This window comes from Oncorhynchus gorbuscha, linkage group LG01 (genome assembly GCF_021184085.1).
Source record: "Oncorhynchus gorbuscha isolate QuinsamMale2020 ecotype Even-year linkage group LG01, OgorEven_v1.0, whole genome shotgun sequence".
NCBI lineage: Eukaryota > Metazoa > Chordata > Actinopteri > Salmoniformes > Salmonidae > Oncorhynchus > Oncorhynchus gorbuscha.
Genome location: NC_060173.1, coordinates 61,805,613 through 61,824,949, shown reverse-complemented (window position 1 = coordinate 61,824,949; position 19,337 = coordinate 61,805,613). Strand labels below are relative to the sequence as shown.

General features: G+C 44.2%; 1 protein-coding gene across 1 annotated transcript in view; it reads right to left on the bottom strand.

Annotated features, from left to right (window-relative positions):
• b4galnt4a (beta-1,4-N-acetyl-galactosaminyl transferase 4a) overlaps nucleotides 1–12,409 on the bottom strand; it is a 470,997-nt gene extending 458,588 nt beyond the window's left edge. Inside the window, exon 1 of the mRNA XM_046358032.1 lies at nucleotides 10,441–12,409. Within this exon, the coding sequence (XP_046213988.1) occupies nucleotides 10,441–10,582 (142 nt within the window). The 5' untranslated portion in view covers nucleotides 10,583–12,409. The remainder of the gene's footprint in view (nucleotides 1–10,440) is intronic.
• Between the last annotated feature and the right edge of the window lie 6,928 nt (nucleotides 12,410–19,337).

Here is a 19,337-nt window from a genome sequence, read left to right as displayed (position 1 = left end):
AACTAAGAGTACGCACTAATAGACAATTCTAGAATTAGCTCAGAGCTAGCAAACAACAATTGAAACTTCTTACTTACAAACTTATCTACACAGTTACATTACACGATAACCTTCACTCACTAATATTATACTCAAACTTATCCCAGTAGCATTTCCAACAATTACTTATTTTAATGGACACACACATTGCAAAACAGCATGTGAACAGTCTGTCTTCTTCTTCTTCTTTGAGGTTTATTGGCAGACTACACTCAAAGTGTATTTCCGCCACTTAGTGTAGCGGATAGTCAAACATTCCCAAAAACGAAATATGTTGTGGATGAACAAATTCATACTAACTACCAAAAAACACTAACACAATTCACGCTGCTTCTGTTAAAATCACAATGCGATTTTTTTTTTTTGGACAATTAATAACCGTTGCAATAAACACCACAAAATCCACCTTTTTCACACAAAGCGTGTCTGGTTTTCTTGGTTGACAAATATTTACTAATGGCTGGGGTGTATCCACTACCATATCATCAACACGAGTGTCACTTGTGTTCTCAATTATGATCCCCACCACAGTTGCAACACAGACATTCTTCAATTCGATCTTCAATATACTCATACTGTCTGCAAACATTTGCAACACCCTTTACAGTTATTGCATTGTAGTGGCTTGTGGACAAATGCACTTACTGCATACTTTACATAACCTAACTTTACATGCGTAGGGATGTGATCTTTATCAAAAAAACAAAAGAACTGGCTGACTTTCCTCCTTTTCTCCATTCACCAGGCAGTTCAGGTTGGATTCTCTTGAAGTATTCAATATCTACCATTATCGACACCCCCGTGCTCTACTTCGCAGTTCAAAGTATTATACTTCAGAATTTTGAAATCTTGTGATTCCCAAAGCCTCCTTCTTTTGCTCTTCAGAAACACAATTAACCAGAACAAGCCCACTCCTGGTCAATCTGATTGATTCCACTTTTCCCTACACATACTTCACCTCCTTCGATACCTCAAATGGGTTTCTCAGATAAATGTCCATATTCAAAAAACTAATCCCAACAGGAAACAAATCCTTATCTGACCTACACTCACCATCCATTACACTTTTTGGCAATTTCCTTTTTTGTTTTATTCTTGGACACTATAGTTTTCCATTCATCATATTCAACTTTACTCGATTCAGACTTGGCATCCACTTCTGCCTTGATCCTTCCCCGTCCTCTATGCTAGTTAGTGCACTTCCTTCTTCTTGCGACAGCATGTTAACACTCACTAACGTGAGGTGTCAGGGCCCTGGAGTGTCTCCAAGCGTCCTGATTGGTTGGAATAGGCAGGTGATCGACAGACCTAAAGGCCAATCAGATTGAGAGGGTCAGACTTTTCTTTACAGCTGCCCCTGGATTTTCTGTTGGAAATCCACACATCCTGAAAGGCCTCAGGGTTAGTCCTGGAAGAGCCTAGTTCTATCTTGCAGGACAGAGGGGCAGAGCAGTGAAGGGACCAGTCTAGCTGGGGTCCTTGTGGGCATCTGGCCGTAGAAGGGTAGCTGTTTGCGGGTGTTTCTTAGAGGACCATGGGGTAGGATGCCGGCTCCAGTGCATGTAAGGTGCTTAGGGGCCACCCCATGAGGGAGGGACAGTTCTGGGCTGCGCCATAGAACGCTAAGGTGTGGCAGAGGATCATACGGCAGAGGAATGTGGCAAGCCTGCCACAGCTATTGTTGACAGCTCGCTGGCTTCTGCTGGGGTTGGTGACTCTCTCACCACTACTGACGGCGATGGCTCCCATGTTGGAGCAAGTGGGGACACCTGGATGAGGCTCATCAGGGATTCAAAAGCAGGGGCCAACTGGTCCCCAGAGACGAGGTCAGGTGATTCCCCAGGTGCAAGGGCTGGAGGGTCTTCCATTGCGGGAGGTGGGCTGCCCCCTAGAACTGGAGACAGCAGGCCCCCTGGGTCAGAGAACAGTGGGTCCCCCAGGTCAGTGGGCTGAGGGCCTAGCAGGGCAGGAAACATACAACCTAAAACTATGACCGAAGACTGCAGGCCAGGTGTTAGAGGAGACTGAGAACCTACCTGAGAAGGGAACTTGGGAGTTTAGGACAGGCGGCTGGGCACTGGCTGAAACTGGGGATTGTGAACTGGCAGCAAGGACTGCAGACCTAGAAAGACAGACAACTCAGGGCTGAACAGGACAGGAAACCCAGGGCCAAGAACTAGTGCAGGAGGTTTAGCTTGTAGCACTAGGAGGGGTGGCTGTGGACCAACTGAGGGCAGAGATCACAGACCTAGTGGGGCACAGAACCTAAAGCCTGGCAGAGCAGGAGACTGAAGGTCGACGAGGTCTGGGGACAGTGCACCTAGGACGCTTGAAGGCTGGGAGTCTGGTGCTGGTAACATTGGGCCTGACAGTGAGAACGATTCTGGACCTGATAGAGAGAATGACTCTGTGCCTGGCAGGGAAACTGACTCTGGAACTTACAGGGATACTGACTCTGGGCCTGAGAGGGTAACTGACTCTGGAACTTACAGGGATACTGACTCTGGGCCTGAGAGGGAAACTGACTCTGGAGCTGACAGGGAAAATGGTGCTGGACCTGACAGGGAAAATGAAACTGACTCTGGACCTGACAGGGAAACTGACTCTGGAGCTGACAGGGAAAATGGTGCTGGAACTGACAGGGAAAACAATTAAGGGCTAGGAGAGCAATAGAGCTTTGGGCCTACTAGAGGAAAGATAACTCTGAGCCCAGCCAGGCAGGAGCCTGATTACCCACCTGGGGAAGGGACAGAGGGCCGACTAGTGCTGGAGACAGCAGACCTAGTGCTAGGGACTGAGAGCCGAAGAGGGCTAAGGACTGAGAGCCTAGCATAGGTATATTGTGGCCTAGCGGGGCAGGGGGATCTAAGTCTGGCGGGTTAGGCAACTGCCTACCAACTAAGGCAGGGGGCTGCGATCTGAGCAGGGCAGGAGACTGCAGACCCGCAAATGGGGCAGCTAACTTAGGGCCTAGTAGGGCAGGAGGCTCTAAACCTGGCAGACTAGGCAACTGCCTACCAACTAAGGCAGGGGCTGTGATCTGAGAAGGGCAGGAGACTGCAGACCTGCAAATGAATGTAGGGCCTAGCTGGGTAGGATACTTAGAGACTGCTAGTGCAGGGGACTCTGGACTGAGGTCCTAGTACTAAGACAGCAGTCCAAGGGCCTAAGACAGAAGTGTGAGCCTGCAACTAGGGCCAGAGACTAAGGGTCTGGTATATCCGGAAACATGGAGCCTACCGGGGGAGCAGGAGTCTGTGCCAGAAGCTGGCAGGGGTGGAGACGTGGCTTAAGGTTCCAGGGTAGCAGACAGTCAAACCTCGGGCAGACGAGCATCTGCCTCGACCGATAGGGGATCGTCACAGGGAACAGAGGATGGCAGCCAGAACAACGGCAGTCAGCCAGAACAACGGCAGCCAGAACAGGCCCCGTGTCAGCAGCTGGCTGTAGCTCCACAACTGAAGCAGAAGCCTCCTTATCTATGGCTAGTCGAGGCTCTGGATGAAGAGGGTGCAGACCTTGGTGTTGTGGACTGTGCACTGCGGAATTGTGATGATCTGCTGGTGAGCTAGGCTGCTCTGGGGGCTTGCCTGGGTGGGCCTAGATGGATGTCGGTCAGGAGAGCAGCTGGGCCACCTCGGGGGGGGAGTGGCGCTCCCAACTCTCTGGTAAATACAACGTAGGTTTCAGCCAGGTGGACCTGGAGTGATGTAGTTCTGGTGAGTAGCTGGGTCACTTCAGGACTTAATGGAATTCCCAATGATCTCGTGGAGGTAGCGAAAGCTCAGGGCGGGCCGGGGGGGGGGCCTTGGGTAGTGTCTTTCAGGGGAGTAGCAATGTAAAATCCATTACGTACGTACAGTATTTTAGGAAACGTTTTTGTAAAACATGCATCTTACACTGCAGAGCTAGCTTTTCTAACCTGTGCCCCCGCACATTGACTCAGTACCGGTACACCCTGTATATAGCCTCGCTGCTGTTATTTTACTGCTGCTCTTTAACTATTTGTTATTTTATTTTTTTACTTAACACTTATCTTTCTTCAAACTGCATTGTTGGTTAAAGGCTTGTAAAGTAAGCATTTCATTGTAAGGTCATATTCGGCGCATCTGACAAATAACATTTGATTTCATCAAGGTTTAATATAGTCTATAATTGGTTTCTCTTTTTATATTGTCAATATCCCTTTTCAGTGTTGTGATATTTGTGACATCCATAACAGTTGTGAATGTGATGGTTCATATGAGCTGTGTTTACACAGGCAGCCCAATTCTGATATTTTTCCATTAATTTGTGTTTTGACCAATCAGATCAGATCTTTTCACATTAGATATTTTTCAGAGCTGATCTGATTGGTCAAAAGACCGATTAGTGGAAAACATATCATAACTGATGCTGCCTGTGTAAATGCATCCAACTTAGCTTCAGAAGCACATTTTGTGTGCTTGTTTTGAGACGTATTCTTTAGTCTTTTAGAGAAGCAATTGTCGATATCGTGAAAAGCATGTGATATCATAGAAAATATACGCAGAAATGCATTTCTCAAACATGGCAGTAGTGTTGTTTAGATCGAATGATGGAAAGATTTGTTTCTGTGTTTTAGACATCCATAATGGAGGGAGTAACATCCATAACGGTCATTTTTCCTCTCTTAAAGTAATAATGAAAATGACAGTCTTTTCAAAATTATCGTTTTTGTTTTGAGCCAAGCTTTTCCGTCTAAATGGCTATCCATGTTTTACCTTAAGACTCACAAACTTACAGAGTTTCACGAATAAGTTCAGTTTCCCAAAAAAGCTGAGGTGTATTTCTGTCTGTAAATAAAGCCTTTTTGTGGGGGAAAACTCATTCTGATTGGTTGGTTGGACCTGGCTCTCAAGTGGGTAGGCCTATGTCCTCCGAGGCCCACCTATTGCTGCGCCCCTCTCCAGTCATGTGAAATCCATAGATTAGGGCCTAATTCATTCATTTCAATTGACTGATTTCCTTATATAAAACTGTAACTCAGTAAAATCGTTGACATTTTTGCATTTTGTTGCATGTTGCGTTTATATTTTTGGTCAGCATAGTTTGTGATTTTGTGCACTAATGTCACATCCGTGATGCTGGAATTACCTTATTCTATCCGTAAATAAAGGTTAAATACAAAATTTTAAAAAATGTAATCCCAATTCCATATTTAATGTAGGATAATGAGAAGAAACCTGACCACCCTGGATAATTACGTTAGAAATGTATCTTTTTCAACTTCATTTTCAATTTGAAGTTTACTGGGTAACAGTTGTTTGGCATAGCTGGGTAGGGGGCACTGTATGAGTAAATTTGATTTGTTTAGCCAAAATGAATCTAAGGCACAAGCAGAAATGGGGATTTACCTCAACGTGTGCTTTCCTAGACAGCTAGAATTGTCCCAGGTTAATAATGGACTTAACACAAGCACGGAGAGAGAAAAAATGACCAACAAACTCAAAAAGCACAACCCATAATTTCCATCCAAGAATATTAAAACCCTTTTTAGAGTCCTTGTTTTGCATATTTGTGATTATTACACTAATAAAGCCTTGGACTATGAAATAAATTTTGTCCATTTGTCTGGGTAAAGTGGACTGCTGACCTGTTGAACGACTTTCAGTGTGTGTGCAAGAGACACCTGTGTGTGTGTGTGTGTGTGTGTGTGTGTGTGTGTGTGTGTGTGTGTGTGTGTGTGTGTGTGTGTGTGTGTGTGTGTGTGTGTGTGTGTGTGTGTGTGTGTGTGTGTGTGTGTGTGTGTGTGTGTGTGTGTGTGTGTGTGTGTGTGTGTGTGTGTGTGTGTGTGTGTGTGTGTGTGTGTGTGTGTTTCAGACACACTAATGTACAGTGATTTCAGAAAGTATTCACATCTCATCTGTCAACGTGCTATACAAAATACTCTGTCATGTCAAATTGGAAGAAAAAATGTTCACCCGCCTGAGTCCATACATGTTAGAATCACCTTTGGCAATGATTACACCTGTGAGTCTTTCTGGGTAAGTCTCTAAGAGCTTGGCACACCTGGATTGTACAATATTTGCATATTATTCTTATAAAATTCTTCCAGCTGGTTATTGATCATTGCTAGAGAGCTATCTTCAAGTCTTGCCATAGATTTTCAAGTCGATTTAAATCACATTTTTAACTAAGCCACTCAGGAACATTCAATGTCGTCTTGGTAAGCAATTCCAGTGTATGTTTGGCCCTATGTTTTATGTTATTGTCCTGCTGAAAGGTGAATTTGTTTCTGTAGGAAAAGCAGACTGAACCAGGTTTTCCTCCAGGATGTTGCCTGTGCTTAACTCTATTCCCTAGTCCTTGACAATGACACACATACCCATAACATGGCGCAACCACCACCATGCTTGAAAACATGAAGAGTGGTCCTCTCTTTTGTACTCACTTTTGAATTCAAGACATTAATTTCTTTGGCAATTTTTTTTGCAGTTTTGCTTTAGTGCCTTATTGCAAAGAGGATGCATGTTTTGGAATATTTTATTTTGTTTATTTCTTTTCACTCTGTCATTTATGTTATTATTGTGGAGTAACTACAATGTTGTTGATCCAGCCTCAACAGGGCCTAAAACTAACTTTGTCTACCAGCCACTGTGGCATGTAGATACATTTTTTTTAAATCTACCAGACACTCGTATTTTTTTTACCTGCCAAAATATTTTTTTGCTGCATTAACTACACAAAAACACAAAAATGCATGTTAAGTAATGTTTCTAATACAAGGAATGTATTATTTATGTATTTTTAGACCTGAGTCATTAAACCAAAATATCACAGAAACAAATGTTCAGCTGCCTCTTTAAGGTTACCTTGGTAACGTGGCCATTCCAGTCTTCACAGGTGTCTGTGAGAATCTCACTAGTAGAGGGCGATGACATCTCTTCTCTTCGCTAGCAGTGGAAACGAATTCAAACATTTAAAAACAACCTAACTTTTGAGCAAAATAATGTAAATATCCAAGAAACATGAGGATAATAATGCCTGTGCGCATTGCTTCCAAAAACAAATCTTTCAACATTTCATTCACAGTGAACAAAGTCCCCCAGCAGGCAGTGTTGCTGCGCGAGGTGGGATAGCTATAACAGTAGCAGTCCTATTTCTTTGTGCATCACCAGATATGAAGCAAAACGGTAGAAATCATTTGAAAACATCTACTGCAGCATTTATCTTGCTATAAATCACTACTCACACATGGCTCACACTTGACTTTTGACTATTTGTAAGAAATGCTTGCAATTGTAGAGCCCTGTGTGTGACCACCCGCCAAAGTGGCTGGTGAGTTAGACATTCTTACCCGCCATTGCCAAAATCTACCCGCATTTGGTGGGTGGCAGGTGTTCATTTTAGGCCCTGATCCTCAGTTTTCTCCTATCACAGCCATTAAACTCTGTAGCTGTTTTAAAGTCACCATTGGCGTCATGGTGAAATCCCTGAGCGTTTTTTTCCCTCTCTGGCAACTGAGTTAGGATGGACGCCTATATCCTTGTAGTGACTGGCTGTATTGATAATTACAACATTATCAAAAGGATATTCAGTGTCTGCTTTTTTTTACCCTTCTACCAATAGGTGCCTTTCGTTGCGAGGCATTGGAAAACTTCCCTGGTCTTTGTGGTTGTATCTGTGTTTAAAATTCACTGCTCCACTGAGGGAACTTAAAGATAATTGTACGTGTGTTGTACAGAGATTAAGTAGTAATTCAAAAATCATGTTAAACACTATTATTTCTCACAGAGTGAGTCCATTCAACTTATTATGTGACTTGTTAAGCACATTTTTTGTCCCGACTTGTTTAAGCTTGCCAAAACAAAGGGGTTGAATACTTAGACTGAAGACATTTCACATTATAATTTTTTTTGTTTCTAAAAACATAATTCCACTTTGACATTATCGGGTATTGTGTGTAACCCAATGACACAAAATCTAAATTCAGGCTGTAACACAACAACATTTGAAAAAAGTCAAGTGTTGTGAATATGGCACTGTAAGTATAGCAATAATGCAACATCTGTTTGAACAATTTAAGCCCCTCCAACTCCTGTCATTTAACTAAAGCCCACTCAACTTCAGTAAGGCAGCAACAAGCTGGGGCAACACCTTTCAAACACACGCGACATACGCACACACACACACGCACGCGCGCAGCCCTGTCATCATCAGTAGGCTCTAGCGCAGGGAAAAACCCTCGCTCAGCCAGAGAACATCAGAAGGAAAGGGTCTCCACTGCACTTAGCCTATACCAATACGGGGGTTACACACATGTCAAGGACTCAATAATCACAAGGTGTCACTTTACATCATTCACAAGGAACATGTCAAGCCACCAAAAGCAAAGTACACAGCTGTGACAAGCCTTTTAAGAACCCAGCGGTTTCCACTGGGTACAGATGTGAGTTCAACATGTCGTTTTGATTTACATTAGATCGAGTTGCCAACTAACGTGAACTCAACCTGAAATCAACAACAATTTGAACCCTGTCATTGGATTTAGATATATAGATGGGTGACTGAAAAAGAGTGGGTGGTGTTTTTCCCACATTTCCCCATGTGATTGGCATGTCATGACCTCTGTAGCCGCTTCCATGATCCGCCTGTTCATTATTAATGAGACGACAGCCTCTTATTTCGACCTGGCTGCAGCACATTGCACTTTGGCTTGGCCTCGCTACGCAGCCATGTTGCGTCCCAAATGGCACTATATTCCCCTATTTAGTGCACTACTTTTGACCAAGGCCCATAGGTGAGGTTGGAGAGAGAGGAAAGGTACACAGTAAATCAAGGATAGTTCAAATCACAGTGTTAGGGTTAAATTGACTCTACTGGGAGTTATCTTAACCCTCAAGAGAGTGATACGCTCCCTGGAGTTAGTGTTGATAATTGGAGTTGATTGGGACGGAGTATTTTTCACTCCATCCAGAATACTTTGTATTCAGTGAGGCTGGGAGGGGCCTCATTGTAAAAACTGTATATCCCAGCATGCTGCAGGTTGAATGTTTTTTATTGTTGGTTTCAATATCTGGGTTTTCGCATGTCCACTGTAAGTGGTTGGATTTATAGCAACCATTAGTGAGATAGTTGTTCCAGTTTACATGGTGTAGGTCGGTGGTGGTTCTAACTGGTATGGCTCCCTGGGCTCCCTTGGCATTTCGTAGTGTGACTGATTTGACTAATTGCATTAGTACTGTGCAAAGTTAGAGGTGCGCTATTTGATAGACTCCCCCACTACCCCTACCTCGGGCTTCCAGTGGGGAGACCTGAGATCAACCCCCCCCCCCCCCCCCCCGCCCCTGCCCCCCTTCCCATCTCGTACTTCTGAGTGGGAGACCTTCCCAGGCGGTAGCCTGCCTCGCTCACAGACTCGAATCAGGGCGCCCACTCCGATGACGTTAATTGACCCGTAGTCCCACACAGTGACATAATATCATTGACGTGACGTGCAAATAAAGCTATGGAAAACCGATCGTGCAAATGTCACCATCCTGATTGTTTTTTGTGTGGGCGCCCCGTGCCAGCCCCGGCAAGATGCCGCCCTGGTCGTCTGCCCATTTCGCCTATACCTAAACCCGCCACTGGTGTAGGTGGTCTCCATGTGCTCTATTTCTTCCCTACTCTGACAGGCATTCTAATTGCACGTTGTGGGCTGTATAAAAGTGCTGCATGTTTTCCTGCAAGTCGAATCTAATAGACATTGGATATCACATTGCAAACCACCACAATGTAAAACATTTAAGAAATATTCAAATAAGAATTTACACCCTATTAACTCAAAGGAAGTCAATTGAAAGAGAAGTGAACTCTGCTGGAGTTGATTTGTTAATTCAGAACAACACAGAAAAGTGTAAAATGGCAAGGAAGTTGATTAAAAGCAACACTGAAAATAATAAAATGGCAGGAAAGTGTATTAAATTAAGCAACTCTGTCAGTTTGATATTTACTCCATTTAGGCCTAGTGTAGTTTTAACTCCCAAAATATCCATGCCGTGACCAGAGTAGTGTTTACACAAAATGGGGGTGGGACTATATAAACCCCCAAATAATGTTACATTTGACCCTATACAAGTTGAATTATCTCTTGCGATTTGACTGTGTATTGGTCATTATTGAGGAGATGTTGTTTTCGCTACTATTTCTACTCCTGCAAAATGATACTCCTTCAACACTAAGTGACAAAACAACCAAGAAACCAGGATATTAGGGAAAACAACGACAGAAGTCACAACACCAGCAGCACTGCATATTGTCTATAAATCAAAAATGCATATTTCCAATTCACATTGGACAAAGTTCATAAAAGCCAAACCCTGTGAAACATGACTTCACTTACCACTTGACTCAAAAACACAACTTCACACATGAAAGGCAGTTTTAAATGCATCATACCTTTGCCGTAGTTGAAGTGGAGTTTGATAGCTTTGCCCTGATTGATGTGTAGGTAGGTGAACCACACGGCAAAGGTGAGCAGCACAAGCAGCAGAAGGAGTTTGAACTGCTTCCGAATTTTCTTCACGGGGAAGCGCAGCATCCTGGCTCAAACATCATCCGTTTACCGGCTGCAGAATGGGGAGAATGCCTGATGCTCGTTAACCGAACTAACCGTCCGCGGTTCTGGAGGAGTAGGTTACTGAAGTAATCGTGTCTAACCGGTACTCCTTGGATGAGATCGAGGTGTAGTCCCCTAGTCCATCCGTGGTGTATCCATTGTCCGACACTAAAGCCAACAGTGAATTTAGTTGAGTTCTAAATGAAAAAAACGCATTCTCTGATGCTCCAGATTTGACCGTAAAATAGCGTTCCAGACTCGCTTCATATCATTTCTAATAGACTAACTTTATCAATTGTAAATGAGCTATTATTTGCGTTCTTACTCTGCAAGAGAACCGTTGTCCACGGAGACAAACTCCTAGAAAAAACGAAGAAAGGGTCCCCAAGTCGCATTCCAGGCGCTCTGCGGTGGCAGTTTGGGCAGGGAAAAGGCGGCAGATCAGAAGCCGCGGTTCGGTCAGTGTTCGACCAAAGGGAACAAAATAGCAGTCCAGCGATAATCTAGCCAAATCTCCTACTCGCTCTAGCCTCGTTGACACCCCGACGCTGATTATTTCAACGATTTCTCACACGAGGATCATGCCCCAGATTAAGGCGAATTCGAGGGCACAGCTGAGCGGCTTTCCACAGAAAAAAATCAGAAAACGTACAATCGTAAAATAGACGTGTTTCTATTCTAAAGGCTGCCAATTCACGACTAAATAAGTATCCTACTACTTTCGCTCCCACGACAGCGTGTAGTGAGTTTCCATGACATAGTAAACACTAAACAGAGCAAGTCACAGTTCTAGATTGTACATGCGCATTTCCAAATAGACCAGAGGGTTTGATCTATCCAAATCAACACCCGCGCGTCGTACGTAGCATTATAGGGTTGCTCTCGTGTGCTCTCTGTTTATTATGTGGCACTGTAGAAATGGCCTGATCCACCTTACTCCGTAATAACCAACTGTCATATCTGAACTCCACGCGTTCCGTTCCTAATCGTTAAACACTGATGAAACCGTAATCTGGAGAAGTCATTTGGCTAATGATAATGGATCAGATGGACCGCTTTCCTATATTCCCCGGCGAAGTGATTCGATATCAACTGGCATCATCCTCATAACCTATTCTGGCTAATTTAAAGACCCAGTTGAGAAATATAAAACGCTATCAACAAAATACCTGCGTTGAGAACAGAACAGCGCGCTGGGTGCCAGGTGAGAGGAGGAGGCCTAGACTAAACATGACACGTTAAATGTGCCGGTTCGTTTCGAGATCCACGGGATTCCTCTCAGAGGTCCATGTGCACCTTCGCGTGCCCCGATCGTCGGTACTGCTGCTCTCTCAGTCGCTGCATTTGACCGAAATGCTCCCGAACAGGTCCCGACCCTTGTCAGCGTTCCTGGTGCAAGCGAAACGCAAGCTCTCGCGAAACAATAACATCCACATTCAGGAGAGATGCAGTATGGATGGATCTGCGATCTGCGATGCACTGGCTAGCAGTGTTATTCCATTCGTGAGCTCTTCTTCGTTATTACACCGTAATAACATCGTCCTCCTCTGCCCGTACATGGCGCATCATGTCGAAATGAACCCTTGCTCAATGCAAGGTGTCGCAGAATATGGAGATATTTATAATATTATAAATAATAATACATAATATTAAAGAAATGCTATACCCTAGTAAAGCACAGGCAGAGGCTATTCTCCCTTGCCCATGTCATCTATATACTCCTCTTCTAGTCTTCCACAATTTTTAAACGCTTCGGCTGTTGCCTATGATCTGGTTTTTGGGACTACTCCTCTTCGTCCATAAAATTGGGCATCAGAAACGGTGCTGGGCAACCGAACTTGGGAGAGCCCGTGATCGACAGGTCCGCTATCCAACCGGAGCCTGCGCTCGTAGGAGGTGGGATGACGACATTGGCCATTAGACGTCGTCGCCTTTTCCCAAATGATGAGAATGGTAAATATTGTAGTGACCCGTTATCTAGCATGGAAAATAGTTCTACATAGCTCGACTATCAGCTTATTTTTTTTAATGTGGTTTTAAATCGGGTCAGGTCTATTGAATGTAAATCCTACCCCGTGATGTGGCGTCCAAAGTAAGTAGCGTGTCCTGTCCAAAAGTCAAAATACACCATCCAAGGCAAGGCAAGGCAGTCCACGCTCACAGGTGATGCTGCTTTGGAGATAGACACTCCAAGATGCGCGCTTGAGTGCCGCCTTTTGGTCAGAACAAAAATACCCACTTGAAATGTAACAGGAAACTGAGCATACAGACTTTGAAACCTGTTTCAAATAGTGTAAAGAATTTCGTCAATACTATCATTACAACTGATTGTGTGGTAGGGTTTGAAGGCCTAATGTGTTTGCGCTGTTTTCAGAACTATGTACACTGGGCAGTTCATTTGCCCCGAGGTGTTCTATAATTCTACAGTAGATCCTAAACAGAAAATGATCACAATGCTACATAGGGGTGAAGCATAACAAATCTATCAAATCAAATAGCAGATGTTGTCCCGAGTGTAGCAAAATTATTATGGTGGTCCTTCTGTAGCTCAGTTGGTAGAGCATGGCGCTTGTAATGCCAGGGTAGTAGGTTCGATCCCCGGGACCACCCATATGTAGAATGTATGCACACATGACTGTAAGTCACTTTGGATAAAAGCGTCTGCTAAATGGCATATATTATTTATTATTATTATTATTATATTATTATGCTTCTAGATCTTACAGTGCACCAGTATCTAACCGGTAATATCTAACAATTCCACAACAAAACCTAATATCTAACTAATTCCACAACAAAACCTAATACATACAATCTGGTAAAGGAATGGGATGAGAATATATATACACAAGTATAAAATATATGGATGAGCAGTGACAGAGCGGCTAACGTACAATAAATAGTAAAACAATTGATAGTGAAGGATACAGTATACTATATATACAGTGGGGCAAAAAAGTATTTAGTCAGCCACCAATTGTGCAAGTTCTCCCAATTAAAAATATGAGAGGCCTGTAATTTTCATCATGGATACACTTCAACTATGACAGACAAAATGAGAAGAAAAAAATCCAGAAAATCACATTGTAGGATTTTTAATGGATTTATTTGCAAATTATGGTGGAAAATAAGTATTTGGTCAATAACAAAAGTTATACTTTGTTATATACCCTTTGTTGGCAATGACAGAGGTCAAACGTTTTCTGTAAGTCTTCACAAGGTTTTCACACACGGTTGCTGGTATTTTGGCCCATTCCTCCATGCAGATCTCCTCTAGAGCAGTGATGTTTTGGGGCTGTTGCTGGGCAACACGGACTTTCAAATCCTTCCAAAGATTTTCTATGGGGTTGAGATCTGGAGACTGGCTAGACCAATCCAGGACCTTGAAATGCCCCCGGTGATGTGTTGTGCAGACCGTACCACCCTCTGGAGAGCCCTGCGTTTGTGAGTGGTGCAGTCGCCATACAACGGTGATACAACCCGACAAGATGCTCTCAATTGTGCACCTGTAGAAGTTAGTGAGGGTTTTTGGTGACAAGCCACATTTTTTCAGCCTCCTGAGGTTGAAGAGGCACTGTTGCGCCTTCTACACCACACTGATTATTATTATTTGACCATGCTGGTCATTTATGAACATTTGAACATTTTGGCCATGTTCTGTTATAATCTCCACCCGGCACAGCCAGAAGAGGACTGGCCACCCCACATAGCCTGGTTCCTCTCTAGGTTTCTTCCTAGGTTTTGGCCTTTCTAGGGAGTTTTTCCTAGCCACCGTGCTTCTACACCTGCATTGCTTGCTGTTTGGGGTTTTAGGCTGGGTTTCTGTACAGCACTTTGAGATATCAGCTGATGTACGAAGGGCTATATGAATACATTTGATTTGATTTGATTTAAAACATTTTCCACATACAGTCTGTGCCTTTATTTAGTTTTCATGCTAGTGAGGGCCGACAATCCACCCTCACATAGGTACCTGATTGGCAGGTAGCCTAAAGGGGTGGCAGGTAGCCTAAGTGTTGGACTTGTAACCGTAAGGTCGCAAGATCGAACCCCCGAGCTGACAAGGTAAAAAATCTGACGTTCTGCCACTGAACAAGGCAGTTAACCCACTGTTCCAAAGCTGTCATTGCAAATAAGAATTTGTTCTTAACTGATGTGCCTAGTTAAATAAAGGTTAAAAAAAGAGCATCAGTGTCTGAACAATGTGATTTGCCAAGGCAAGCTACTCTAAGTGCAGCCCAATACAGAAATCTGGCAGTGGCTTCTGATTAAATTCCATTTTCACAGAGCCACTTGTTGCAATTTTGATGAGGCTCTCTTGTTCAGATATCGGTAAGTGGACTGGAGGCAGGGCATGCAAGGGATAACGAATCCAGTTGTTTGTGTCTTCCGTTTCGGAGAAGTACCTGCGTAATTGAACAAGTTCTCATTTACAACTGCGACCTGGCCAAGATAAAGCAAAGCGACACAAACAACAACACAGAGTTACACATGGAATAAACAAGCATACAGTCAATAACACAATAGAAAAAAAGAAGGTCTATATACAGTGTGTGCAAATGGCGTGAGGAGGTAACGCAATAAATAGGCCATAGTGTCATGTATCGAGGGCCAGCCGACTAGAGCATATAGGTCACAGTGGTGGGTGGTATAAGCGGCTTTGGTGACAAAACGGATGGCACTGTGATAGACTGCATCCAGTTTTCTGAGTAAAGTATTGGAAGCTATTTTGTAAATGATATTGCTGAAGTCTAGGTAAGGTAGGATGGTCAGTTTTACAAGGGTATGTTTGGCGGCGTGAGTGAAGGACGCTTTGTTGCGAAATAGGAAGCCAATTCTAGATTTAATATTGGATTGGAGATGTTTAATGTGAGTTTGGAAGGAGAGTATACAGTCTAGCCAGACACCTAGGTACTTGTAGTTGTCCACATATTCTAAGTCAGAACCGTCCAGAGTAGTGATGCTAGTCGGGGCGGGTATGGGCATCGAACGGTTGAAAAGCATGCATTTGGTTTTACTTGTGTTGAAGAGCAGTTAGAGGCCACGGAAGGAGTGTTTGTTGTTTGGCATTGAAGCTCGTTTGGAGGTTAGTTAACACCGTGTCCAAAGAAGGGCCAGATGTATACAGAATGGTGTCCTCTGCATAGAGGTGGATAAGGGAATCACCCGCAGCAAGAGCGGCATCATTGATGTATACAGAGAAAAGAGTCGGCCCGAGGATTGAACCCTGTGGTACCCCCATAGAGACTGCCAGAGGTCCAGACGACAGGCCCTCCAATTTGACACACTGAACTCTGACTGAGAAGTAGTTGGTGAACCAGGCGAAGCAGTCATTTGAGAGAAACCAAGGCTGTTGAGTCTGCCGATAATAATATGACGATTGACAGAGTGGCTGCACAGTACTGTCTTTATCAATGGTGGTTATGATATCGATTAGCACCTTGAGTGTAGCTGAGGTGCACCCGTGACCAGCTCGGAAACCGGATTGCACAGCGGAGAAGGTACGGTGGGATTTGAAATGGTCAGTGATCTGTTTATTAACTTGGCTTTCGAAGACTTTAGAAAGGCAAGGCTGGATGGATATAGGTCTATAACAGTTTGGATCTAGAGTGTCACCCCCTTTGATGAGGGGGATTACCGCGCCACGTTGAAAGGACAAAGATCACCTACAGAGCTAAGCCAACCTCAGCAAGTGTCCGATGAAAATTATTCTCAAATTTCAATGTGAAGGTGACGACCTACATGCCGGAAGGATGAATTTCGACTATACCAGCCAGAATATAGCATGAGCTTAAAGAATGGAAACTTGGTATGAACTTTGAACTCTTATTCACTAAAGAAGTGATACCTCCTAGCCGTTGCATTAGCGCAGCAGCTGTAAACGTGGGCTAGGAAAGGACGGACGACATATCCAGTCTAACACACACAACGATACTACAACGTATTCAGTTTACCACCAGAGAAATTTTTAAAAGTATAACCCAGCCTACCACCTACAACCAATCTATCGAAACGCAGCTCAGTGTAAATATTTATTGCCTTTTCCTTTTTCAAATGGGCAGGTATTTAGAATGCATAAGATTCTGTATTTACGATAGCATAGCTTCTCCCTTTGTTACTCAGTCTTCCCGCTCTTTCACTCAAACCCAACCCCCTCTCTTTGTGTAATCATCCGTCGTATCTGTTCCGTCCACCAGGGATGTTTTCTTTATGACATCATTTGTAATCAATGTTTAATTATTTATTTTCTAAATACAGATGTAATTACAGATGTAATTCTGTGTGATTATTTAGGTATTTAGTAAATAAATAATTGAACCAAATGTTGTATTGCTGATTAAACTAGTTAGCCAGGGTTTGTGCGGGTACAGTGGAGATAAAGCCAGGCACTGAGTGATGATAAGAGAGGTTGCATCTTTGGACGCGCTAGTTATGCTGTATGAGGTCACCGCATGTGTGGGAGGTGGGACAAAGGAGGTATCTGAGGCATGTTGAGTGGGACTAGGGGCTCTGCAGTAAACTAAAACAATAATAACTATCCTAAACAACAGTATACAAGGCATATTGACATTTGAGAGAGACATAAAGCGAGGCATAAAGCAATCACAGGTGTTGATTGGGAGAGCTAGCTAACACAACATCGGGTAAGACCACAACAGCTAATCAGCTAAGACAACAACAACAGGTAAAATGGCGATGAATGGGCAGAGAGGGACGGTTAACTACACACAGGGCCTGAGTTTGAGGCTGGGGCCGACAGATAAACCAAAAAATTAACTTCCGTGTTGGAGCGAGCAGTCGCATCGACACTTCGCTCCGCAGGTAGTATAACTTTTTCATTACATTTCATTATAGCACAACGGTTTGATTTGTCTAAATCTTAGCAATTTCTTCTTAGCTAGCTACATAGCCGTCTTTGTATCAAAGATAATTGCGTAATTATCGTATTTCGCCGTCCTAACGTAGTCTTCACTAGCCAGCTAGCTAACGTCCACTGATTAGCTGCACTGGAGAAACTATTACACTCAACTGAACGACTTGATTAGTGTAGTGTTAGCTAGCTACATAGCTGTCTTTGCTGTCTTCGTATCCAAGATAATTGTGTAGTTTAGAGTGTGTAGTCTTAGAGTGATTATCTTAATTTACCGAGGTTAGCTAGCCAGCTATTTGTCGTCCTTAACGTAGGAGACTCTGCTAGCTAGCCAACAGCTAGCCAACAGCTAGCCGACAGCTAGCCAACAGCTAGCCAACGTCTTCTGAATAGACTCAACAACCCGGTCGCATTCACAGGTAGTATCACATTTATATTTTATTTCTTTACAGTATAACGGTTTGATTTGTTTGATCGTAGCTAGCTACATAGCTAGCTACATAGCTGTCTTTGTATCAAAGATAATTGTGTAGTCTAGAGCGATTTTCTAGGTTAGCTAGCCAGCTATTGTCGTTCTTTTAACGCAACGTAACGTAAACAACACTACTAGCTAGCCAGCTAGCCCCCGAATAGCAGCACTGTCGAAACTATTACACTCAACGGAACGACTTGATTAGTGTAGTGTCAACAACGCACCCACTGCCAGCTAGCCTACTTCAGCAGTACTGTATCATTTTAATCATTTTAGTCAATAAGATTCTTGCTACGTAAGCTTAACTTTCTGAACATTCGAGACGTGTAGTCCACTTGTCATTCCAATCTCCTTTGCATTAGCGTAGCCTCTTCTGTAGCCTGTCAACTATGTGTCTGTCTATCCCTGTTCTCTCCTCTCTGCACAGACCATACAAACGCTCCACACCGCGTGGCCGCGGCCACCCTAATCTGGTGGACCCAGCGCGCACGACCCACGTGGAGTTCCAGGTCTCCGGTAGCCTCTGGAACTGCCGATCTGCGGCCAACAAGGCAGAGTTCATCTCAGCCTATGCCTCCCTCCAGTCCCTCGACTTCTTGGCACTGACGGAAACATGGATCACCACAGACAACACTGCTACTCCTACTGCTCTCTCTTCGTCCGCCCACGTGTTCTCGCACACCCCGAGAGCTTCTGGTCAGCGGGGTGGTGGCACCGGGATCCTCATCTCTCCCAAGTGGTCATTCTCTCTTTCTCCCTTACCCATCTGTCTATCGCCTCCTTTGAATTCCATGCTGTCACAGTTACCAGCCCTTTCAAGCTTAACATCCTTATCATTTATCGCCCTCCAGGTTCCCTCGGAGAGTTCATCAATGAGCTTGATGCCTTGATAAGCTCCTTTCCTGAGGACGGCTCACCTCTCACAGTTCTGGGCGACTTTAACCTCCCCACTTCTACCTTTGACTCATTCCTCTCTGCCTCCTTCTTTCCACTGCTCTCCTCTTTTGACCTCACCCTCTCACCTTCCCCCCCTACTCACAAGGCAGGCAATACGCTCGACCTCATCTTTACTAGATGCTGTTCTTCCACTAACCTCATTGCAACTCCCCTCCAAGTCTCCGACCACTACCTTGTATCCTTTTCCCTCTCGCTCTCATCCAACACCTCCCACACTGCCCCTACTCGGATGGTATCGCGCCGTCCCAACCTTCGCTCTCTCTCCCCCGCTACTCTCTCCTCTTCCATCCTATCATCTCTTCCCTCTGCTTAAACCTTCTCCAACCTATCTCCTGATTCTGCCTCCTCAACCCTCCTCTCCTCCCTCTCTGCATCCTTTGACTCTCTATGTCCCCTATCCTCCAGGCCGGCTCGGTCCTCCCCTCCCGCTCCGTGGC